Source organism: Apium graveolens, chromosome 11 (assembly GCF_009905375.1).
Source record: "Apium graveolens cultivar Ventura chromosome 11, ASM990537v1, whole genome shotgun sequence".
Lineage (NCBI taxonomy): Eukaryota > Viridiplantae > Streptophyta > Magnoliopsida > Apiales > Apiaceae > Apium > Apium graveolens.
Window position 1 is genome coordinate 54,778,292 of NC_133657.1, and position 10,597 is coordinate 54,788,888.

At 34.6% G+C, this 10,597-nt stretch overlaps 1 protein-coding gene across 4 annotated transcripts; it reads left to right on the forward strand.

Moving 5' to 3' along the window:
- Positions 1-558: 558 nt before the first annotated feature.
- LOC141696642 (putative ubiquitin-conjugating enzyme E2 23) lies at positions 559-10,359 on the forward strand. Of its 4 annotated transcripts, none has more exons than XR_012564457.1 (8): positions 559-715; positions 1,989-4,015; positions 4,651-4,791; positions 6,699-7,181; positions 7,530-7,599; positions 7,697-7,765; positions 8,471-8,572; positions 9,683-9,821. XR_012564457.1 is itself a non-coding variant. In XM_074500759.1 (8 exons), exons 2-8 carry the CDS (start codon positions 2,015-2,017, stop codon positions 9,932-9,934), a joined length of 3,399 nt encoding a protein of 1,132 aa, XP_074356860.1. In that variant the 5' UTR covers positions 559-715; positions 1,989-2,014; the 3' UTR covers positions 9,935-10,359. The 4 variants fall into 4 exon arrangements, 3 of the variants coding, with proteins under 3 accessions (XP_074356860.1, XP_074356862.1, XP_074356861.1); XM_074500759.1 differs by having other exon boundaries at positions 7,697-7,836; positions 8,261-8,572; positions 9,683-10,359; XM_074500760.1 differs by having other exon boundaries at positions 571-715; positions 2,015-4,015; positions 7,697-7,836; positions 8,261-8,572; positions 9,683-10,359.
- The last annotated feature ends 238 nt before the right edge of the window (positions 10,360-10,597 follow it).

Sequence of the window (10,597 nt, forward strand, 5' to 3'; positions counted from 1 at the left end):
CGGATGCCCCTCATGTGAAGAGGTAGCTTTGAGTTTCGGGAAAAAATGACAAAAATACCTCTTTTTTTAGAGTTTGTGACAAAAATACCTTTTTTAAAATTTTGGCCAAAAATACCCGTCTAATACGCATTTTTCAGTTGGGTATACTAATACCCATTTTAAAAATGGGTAATTTGTATTAAAATAAATTAAAAAATAAAAAAAAAATAAATAAAAAATAAGATACGCATTCACAAAATGCGTATCACCCATTTGATTCTGGTGATACGCATTTGTGACATGCTTATCACATATTCTTCTCTTTTTTTTTTTTTTTTTTAATTTTTTTATGTAATACCCATTTTTCAGATACGTAATAGATTTATCCATTTCTAAAATACGTATTAGAAGGGTATTTTTGGCCATAAACTCCAAAAAATGGTATTCTTGTTACAATTTCTAAAAAAAAAATTTATTTTTGGCCATCACCCGAGTTTTGGCTATTCCCGTCTTTTGCCCTTATCTTCCCCGTCTCTCTCTTCTCTCTCTACCTGTGTCTCTTATATATATATATATATATATATTAAATATTAATAAAAAGAAAGCAATTTGGACGATCGCCGAAAAACTCATTCTTCTGGAAACCCACAAGCACGTATTACCTACTTATTCCAATCTCTCTCTCTCTCTCTCTAATCTGTGTAATCAAACTTAATCTCGGACACCTGATTTTGAGGTAATACCCTTATTTTCAAATCATTTTTATTGGAATTTTTGATTTTTATTTGTTGGGTTTAGCTGATTTAAGGTGTTTGTTTGTTTGTTTGTTAGCTTTTCGTTGTTAATGATGTGTAAACAGAGGTGGGAGATGATAATGTTAATAATGACTTTATATGTTTGAGTCCAATCTTGATTGATAATTTGTTTATTGATATAGGAGGAGTTAAGATAGTTTTGCGTGGGTTTATGGGTTTCAGACTTGTAATAACTTGGTTTAATATAAGATACAATTCGGATTCCTAATACTTCAATCTACTGCCCCCCCCCATTCCCAATAATCTTCTGTGATTGGTAGCCGTAACAACCTGGTCAATTCTTGAGCTTAAATACGCCACCACTGTCCAACGCTGCTCACATAATTTCTTTATTCTATCTCATCTACTTGGTAATAGAGTTTGGCCATACACTCTGATCCAAGTTTTCCATTCACTCTGCTAGTATGCAACAAGTTTCACAACCACACGTTCCTCACTGCTCCCAATATTTCTTTATTTTTTCTGAAGGACTTGGCCATTAAGCTTAGCCCTATATTCTAATCAAAGTTTCCAGTTTCAATGTGGGATGGCCGGATGGGTGTTATAATAGTGCATTATTTCTGCAAATTTATCGTATCTTCTGTTTTTTTCTATTTCATCTTTTTATGTTATTTTAAACAATACTCATATCTAAATTTTAAACACAATGTAAATTGCAATATTTTAAGAATGGGAACTATGTTTATTTTTAAGTGTTTGGTACGTTAGTTGTTCTTCTCATTTGGATCATTTTTTGTAATATATGTGGTATGAAGTATTACTTTAAACTTCAAAGGTACTAGATAACTATTTTTATCCTTCAAACTACTTCAAAATTGGTGTACTCACTCTTTAGCCATTCAGAATTTTGCGTAGCTTTGAGGATTGATTCATTGCATTGTTGGGAGGGTTGAATTATTATTATTATTATTATTATTATTATTATTATTATTATTATTATTATTATTATTATTATTATTATTATTATTATTATTATTATTATTATTATTATTATTATTATTATTATTATTATTATTATTATTATTATTATTATTATTATTATTATTATTATTATTGTAGTAACAGTTGTGGTGTAGTTATAATTATTGTTATTGTTGTCAACTTGTTGTTGTTGTTATTATTTATAAATATAATAATTATTATTGTTAATCTTTATTACTATTACTATTGACATATTGAATTGATTAAATGCAGTCCCTCTGTGGTATTATTTATTCTAGATGGAAACTGGACAGGACCATGATACTCCAGAAGTTAGTGAGACAACGAGACCTAGTATTGATACTGCTACTTCGAAAGGTGATTCCGGAGTAACAGGTCCTGCTGTTGATCCGGATACGAGTACTGAAAGAAAGCTACTTATATATAGACTAGATGTTGTTAGGTGCAAAAACAGTGGCAAAATTGGGATGGTTAACGAAGTTGCCGGTGATTCCGATTCTGATTCAGAGAGTAGCATTACTGATGATGAAGATGAGGATGATGAAAATGACAAGGCTAGTGATGACGAGGAAGGTGTTGATGATGAGGGAGACAGAGACACCAATGACAGCGATGATGAGAACAAAGATGACAGCAATTACAAGAGTAGCCACCTTGCAGCTGACCAAGTAAGAGTGATTTGGATGGACGAGTCCGAAACGATACAAAATGTGAAGGAAGTCGAATTAGTTGACAGAGGATTCTTACATGGGGATTACGTGGCCTCTGCTTCGGACCCAACAGGTCAAGTGGGTTCTGTGGTTGACGTCAACATTTCTGTTGATTTAATGACAGGTGATGGATCTATTATAGCCGACATGTCATCAAGAAACTTGAAACGTGTAAGAGATTTTTCTGTGGGTGATTATGTTGTCCATGGACCCTGGCTTGGTCGAATCGATGATATTTTAGACAATGTTACAGTCATGTTTGATGATGGTTCTGTGTGTAAAGTTTTGAGGGCTGATCCCTTGTCTCTACAACAAGTTGGTAGAAATAATCTTGATGATGTGCACTTCCCATTTTATCCCGGTCAGCGAGTAAAAGCAAACTCTTCATCTGTTTTCAAAAATTCAAGATGGTTATCTGGGCTGTGGAGAGCTAATCGATTGGAGGGTACAGTAACTAAAGTTACTGTAGGGTCAGTGTTTATCTATTGGATAGCATCTGCTGGATATGGGCCTGACTCTTCAACCACTCCAGCTGAAGAGCAGAGTCCCAAGAACCTAAAGCTATTGTCTTGTTTTTTGCATGCCACTTGGCAGTTAGGTGATTGGTGCCTCCTTCCAACAAGTACACGATCATCTTCTACAGCCCTGACTGAGAGTTTATCAAACTTGTGCCTTCATGATACTGTGTATCATCAAACACTACAAGAAAGTGATCCCGACACCCTCGCTCCTGAAAAATTGGATGATAACGGTGAGTTGCTGGAATGTGATGCAGAAACTTTTCTGGATGTAAATGATGAAAATATAGATAGTAAATTATCTGCTGAATCAGGCTCTTGCAGTAGTCCATTGTCAGCATCGAAAGACCATGTCCGTGAAACTTGGCCTCTTCATCGCAAAAAAATACGTAAAGTTTTAAGAAGGGACAAAAAGGCCCGAAAAAAAGAGTTTAACTTTGAAAGAGCCCTTTTGATTGTCAAAACCGCGACAAGAGTCGATGTTATCTGGCAGGATGGAACTACAGAATGTGGGATGAATTCCAAGAATTTAATTTCAATTGAAAGTCCTGGCGATCATGATTTTGTTGCTGAACAGTATGTAGTGGAAAAGGCAGGTGATGAGAGTGAAATTGCTGGTGCAATTGCACGAGTTGGAATTGTTAAAAGTGTCAATGCGAAAGACAAAACAACTTGTGTGAGGTGGTTGAAGTCTGTTTCTAGGGCAGAAGATCCTAAGGAATTTGCCGGGGACGAGATAGTAAGTGTTTATGAGCTTGAGGGGCATCCTGACTATGATTACTGTTATGGAGATGTTGTTGTTAGGTTGTCCCCTGTTTCTATTCTAGAAGAGACGCCTTCTCTTGAAGGCTTTACTGAGAAATCTAAACAATATAACAGTTCGCCAGTGGTTAAGCAGGATATGAAGAATAATTCTTGTAGTACACCTGTGGAGTGTGCTTTTGCTGATGAAACTGTGACAGGATTTTCAGAACTCTCATGGGTTGGGAATATTACGGGGCTCAGAAACGGTGATATTGAAGTCACATGGGCTGATGGAATGATAACAACGGTACGTCACTTACTGCAAGGTCTTCATTGAATTTTTTTGTTATTTTTTTTCTCTATTATGCAAATGGGTTTATCTTGTAATCTTAATAATTAGTTCCACCAAGCCTTTTTTGCTTTTATACATGTATTGCGAGGGACACCACTTTATGTAAGAGTGTGCTATTAAACTGAAGTGAAGTTTGTATGTAGTGAACTAGGTAATATTTGAGCTAGTTTAAATTGAGTGTGATGAATTGCTAGAAGTTTAAACAATAACCAGCTACTTAGTTGATTTTGGATGCACAAACAGTGATTATGATTTGTTTAGCTCAAAAAAATAAATAGGGAAAAGTTATTAGTAAAGTAACCGTATTAGTTCCCTGATAATTTAAATTTTGTAATATGACTTTTCGTCTTAGTTGATTAAACATACATTACCTGTATTTCTTCCTATTCTTTTCTGTATCCTAATAGATACTTTAGCTCTGTACTTTATTGATCTTAGTTGTAGTGAATCTCCTCTTGTATATATGAAAATGAAATTATTAAAAAGTGAGTTTCTGTTCTTTCTGCATAATGTATGATAATTTTAATTTTTGACAGTTTTTTTTACTGTGACGAATTTTCAACATTCATGCTGTTTGATTTTGTTCTTAGGTTGGGCCTCAAGCAATATATGTTGTGGGTCGTGATGAAGATGATGATTCACTTGCAAATGGAAGTGATGTTAGTGATGATGCAGCTAGTTGGGAAACAGTTCAAGATGATGAAAAGGAAGTCCTTGAGAATGGCGAAGAGGTGCAATTGTCTTTATAAATAATGTGATGTTGTTAACTATTATATTTAGCTTATGTGGTGATCCAAAATTCATAATTGGTTCATTTTGTAGATGATAAATAGCATGTGCTGTTTATCGGGACGATGGTGCAATGGTGCTTATTAGCCTGCCTAAAATTTTCGCAACTTTTTCTTTTACATTTCCTTTTTCTTCTTTTTATATAGTTCTTTAAGGAGATTGTTTGGAAGTAGAAGAACTATCAGTTTGAAGTATTGGTTTCATTCTTTATGAAAGGTTTGTCATCATACGGACACGAGAAAAAGAAGTAACTTGCAAAGATTGAAGTCCTTGGATTATTAAAACAACACTAGGTGATGCAGTTAGAATTAATTCTCAAGGTTAACTATTCCAATATGAATATGTTGTCTTTTAATAACAAGAAGTTGGGTATATCATTTTGTTCTTTCTATTAGGTGGTTGCAGCAAATTTGTGTTGTCCAAGTAAATTGCTCTTTTGATTTTCTTCTGGTTGTGTCTCTATTACATCTCGTACACGAAGATGGGACAATTTTTTGTGAAATTTAGTTCATTCAATTGGCAAATAGGATGAAACAGACACTTTTTGTAACATATAATTTGTTTCATAATATAACTTTGTTTCCTAAGTTTTAGCGACACAGATATAAAGTTAAGAATTAAGCAGATTTTTTTAGGTAATATTAGGTTAGTCTATAATACTGCTTTTATGGATAAATTGGTTATAATCAGGTCTATGTTGTATCAAGGAATTAGGTTAATTAGGTAATTGTTATTTGGCCTGTTGCGTTTGAGTTTATTGCCTTGTGTAATTAGCTTTACCCAGTTGACTTGTCTTTAGTATGTTCCATACATGTCTTATAAATATTAAAAAGTTTTTATATTCCAGCCTGTTCTATTGGCTCCCATCCCTGATTGACTTGCTGCAGGTTATCGTGGGATATAGAAGTGACACAGAGAGAGTACTGCTAGATATATAAAATACTCTTTCTTGGGTGATTAAATATTGAAAATCAAGAACTTTGAATGTAGTGACTATGGACGTACTTTATATCAAATTATGGGTAGTACTTTTCTATGCCCAAATATGTCATAATTGTCCACTTTGTTACTCAAGGCTAACTTACAGATAAGTTGTCCATAGTTGTCTTAACTCCCAACTCATTTATAGTTGTTCGTAACTTCCGCTCTTTGTTAATACGGTATGTTTTCTCACCCAGTTCACATTTTGCCCTTGCTATATGATGAACGGTATTAGATCCTGTTCAGGCCTTACTCTACAACCTTAAGGTTTTAGAATGAACGATTACTTAACATGGTATTAGAGCTCCGTTTTGGATATTTATGTTGTCTGGTCAATCGGTACGAAAAGTATCTTGAGGGGAATGTTGAAGTAAGATCCTGTTGGGGCCTTCCTCTAACACCTTAAGATTTTAAAACGACTAGTTACTTATCACTGTATTTACTTCTTTCTTAAAGCTAAATCCTCTTTTAGTGTAGGGAATAAATTAGTGAACTCTTTTTACGTCTATATTGTTTACAACTGCTGCAGTTGCTTAGCAAGTTGTGACCTACTGATAATTAGCAATTATGCTCTTATTATTATTAGTTTAGGACCAAGTTGAACTGGCTATGGTAAATTTTCTTGCAATAGTCCATATGGTGAATGCCGGCTGTATTGAATTTAAGTTCAATTTCGTTATAAGACCAACCATTGCTTTACTAAAAGTACGTGTCGATCTCAAGTTTGTAGTCATCAGAAGTGGCATAACTGTGTTTGTAGTATATCAGATATATCCTGACATGTACAGATAGTAATTCTTTTCATGTTTGACAATTCAAATGTTTCCTTATGTTGTATTAAGTTACTGATTCCTTTATTGGATTTCAGGACCTCGAAACCCCTGATGGTAGTGACAGAAGTTCTGAGGTGGATGAGACCAGAATCGGTGCAGAAAATTCTGGAAGGAATGGAGCTCTTTCTTTTCCTCAGGCTGCTTTTGGATTTATGTCTAGACTGGCAACCGGAATTTTTTCAAGGGGGCAAAAGCATGTAGATCCATCAAATTCAAATGCTAGAGACGATCAAGTTCAGGAGATAACAAATTCGGTAAATATAGATCATGGGAATGAAACTGAATCTCAACAACCTAATGGCACTACTAATGATTGTGACTTAGTAATATCTCATGGAGAAGTTGAGGAGCATGATGACACAAAGAAAACAGACTTGTTGGAAGTCACAGAAGCTCTTTGCAGCTCAAAACCTAAGGAATCAAATGCTGTATCAAGCTACACAGATGCTTCTACTTTCAAACGATTTGATATTGTGAAGGATCCTTATGACCATTTTTATATTGGTGCTAATGGACAGGTAGTCTTTTTATTAGTACCTGGGTTCTCCTCTAATCTGCCTGATATAATCCTTCAAAATGTTCGCAAGCTAATTTATTCAAATATTACCTTGTACTCAATAATGTTTGTTGACACTCGGTCCTTATGCTCTGACTCTTTGAACACCAGAATCTTGAATGAAAAACTACTGAAGTTTATTAACAGTAATAATAATGCAATAATGCTTTTACGTGTGGGAGTTCAGTTCTCAGTGCTTTATGTTATCTAGGACTCATGGGGGTTTTGATAGTGTAGTAACATGATCCCCCCAGGGTAGCATAATTTACTTCTTAGTGATCTGTTGATTTTGAATTATCATACTTGGCAGAGTCACGCTGGAAGGAAATGGCTCAAGAAGATTCAACAAGATTGGAACATTCTTCAGAACAATTTGCCTGGTGGGTTGAGTTTTTTTTAATGTAACTGATATTCATAGAACTGTTGATTATGTTGGAAGTTACTAGTAAATGTGAACCGTTTTATCTCTTTAAACAGACACGATTTATGTACGGGTTTATGAGGATAGAATGGATCTTATGAGGGCTGTGATCATTGGAGCATATGGTACGCCCTACCAAGACGGGATTTACTTTTTTGATTTTCACCTTCCACCGGACTACCCTAATGTTCCACCTGTAAGATATATATATATATATATATATATATCTCTATATTCACCGAAGTTAAATGCTCCATCCATTCAAAATAACTGTCAACGTTTGAAAAATAAATTTGTTTCAAAATAATTGTCCTTTTACACGTTCAATGTCATTATTCAAATTATAAAGTTTAGTTTATATTTCCAAGATAGAATTCTACACCACATACAATTATTGTATCATTAGTTTCCATTTCCAAAACTAACTCTATACGATAAACAATGGTGTATTTAATGTAGTCGATGCAATAAATATGAATAATAGTATAACTTTATTACCAATGTTATAGTTTCTTAATATGCGTAATGTTTTTTAAAAGTGGACAATTATTTTGAAACGGAGGGAGTATTTAACATACTCTGTAGCGTATCTGTAGCTAACTAGTTATGAATGGGAACAGTCAGCATACTATCGTTCCGGAGGATGGCGGATAAATCCCAATCTGTATGAAGAAGGCAAAGTTTGCCTTAGCCTTCTTAATACCTGGACAGGCAGAGGAAATGAAGTATGGGATCCGGCATCCTCAAGCATCCTACAAGTTTTAGTTTCACTTCAGGGTCTAGTTCTGAATTCTAAGCCTTATTTTAATGAAGCTGGGTACGATAAACAGATAGGAACAGCTGAAGGAGAGAAGAAATCATTATCATACAATGAGAATACATTCTTACTGAGCTGTAAGACAATGATGTACCTTATGCGGACGCCTCCCAAGGTAACTACTTAAGTACTGATTTGTTACTGATATACACATTTTATGCAATTTAGTCTGCTGTTTCAAATTTGTTATGGTGCAGTCTCACCTGCTTACTGGCTTTTGCTATTAGATCAGTATTAGCAATCTAAATTCTCTCTAAGCCGTCAAATTTGTTCTGATTATATCTTCTTAGACTTGGAATATGCAAAGCATAGAATTACAAGTAATTTGTGATAGTTGTATATAGGTATCTATATCCATCTCCCTTTCTCTGCTTCCTGGCATATCTCCTCTTTTTGTTCTGGTTTATGAGCAGCAACCTTTGTTGAAGGGCATCATGTTCTCTTTGTGTACCATGGAATGTAAATGAACTATCGTCTATATCCTGTTTCTTTCATGCAGTTCTGTGAAAACCTTACACAGGGTTGTATGTGGATGTAATAAATGGATTAGGGTGTCAGTTACAGGGATGGGTCAAATAAAGACAGAATTGAACATGGTATTGAATTACACCCAGCTACTTTTAACAATTTTTTTTTGGTCTAGATTCAGATAGACTAACCTGAAGCAGGTCAGATCATGTTGATTGAACATGGTTGGTCATGCTACTTACCTGCCCATGCTTATCACAGCCAAATATCAAGTTAGGAACTAAGAATCATACAAGGTAAAATAGCAGTAAGCATGACAACTGACAAGTAAATTTTTTAAAGATTAGCAGGAGTTCCAGATCTATCTTTCAGCTGCTAAATAGAGAATAATAATTTACAGGTTGTAGAATAAAGACTAATGAATTCATAGAGGCCAATAGCTTAACTTTAAATCTATCAGATGCATGTTCTCGCTTGGAGACTCGTAACATTTTTTCACGAAGGAAAACTACATATGTTGACCGAAGATAATATAGTATTATACTTAAAAGGCACAAGTACCTGGACTCGTTTATAATGTTGATTCATCTAGGCGCTTTCTAGAATATGCATTCTTTAATGGTTGTTCTTGGACTATATATGACGTGTAAATGGATATCACTCCTATGATCTCTAGTCTGTAAATGTATTTAAATCTATTATTTATGCTGTGAGGATAAATGGTTCGTCTCACTAATCAGGCTAATCAATTTTTTAGGACTTTGAACCGCTTGTTGGAGAGCATTTTAAGAAGCGTGGTCCTTACATTCTGAAAGCATGTAATGCTTATATGAAAGGTTATCTGATCGGCTCGCTTACTGAAGATGCCTCGTTAAGTGATAGGAGCATTTCTGATGCAAATTCTGTTGGTTTCAAACTAATGTTGGCTAAAATTGTGCCTAAGCTTTTTCGGGCACTCACTGAAGTTGGAGCATGTTGTGATGAGTTCAAGCATCTCCTACATTCATAGCAGACATGTTTGAGAGCTTTGTGCTTGTATTGAAGAGGTCAACCATTTGACTCGGCACTCATCTTTTTGAGTTACATCTTTTTGAGTTACGAAAGATAATGACAAGGAAAGAGCAGGAAAGAAATGTTATACAAGATGAAGGAAAGACGCTTTATAAAACAGTGTGAGATCGTTAGATAATCTGAACTGAAAACATTCTTTTGTTGTCATTGAAAACACTGGCAGCCGAACTGTAGTTTACTAGTTTTTGGTTCTGCAGTTACTGCAGGATAACACGACTCCAATAGTACAATATTTATCATATATATGAAGCCAACCCCATTATATAATATTGGCAAAATTTTGGCCACTGTCATGTAACATCTATACATTTCTTAACATATGTTACTAAGTTCGATTGAGGAGTAAATTGGCATTTCTTTTTCCGCGACTGGTCACTTCAAATTCCGAATAACAGCGAACCCTTTCTTATTGGCATTGGATATATTCCACAGTATTCTGATTGTGAAAGTAAGTGGTGTACCTTTTTTTCTTTAAAATTTTAAACTCTACTATGAAAAGCTTCTTAACGACTGAGTTAGAAGAGAATCTGCATATGCTGTACTTTGTAGGAGTTCCTGATTCATGAAAATGGAGTAACGCTTATAATTTTCTTGTATCTTC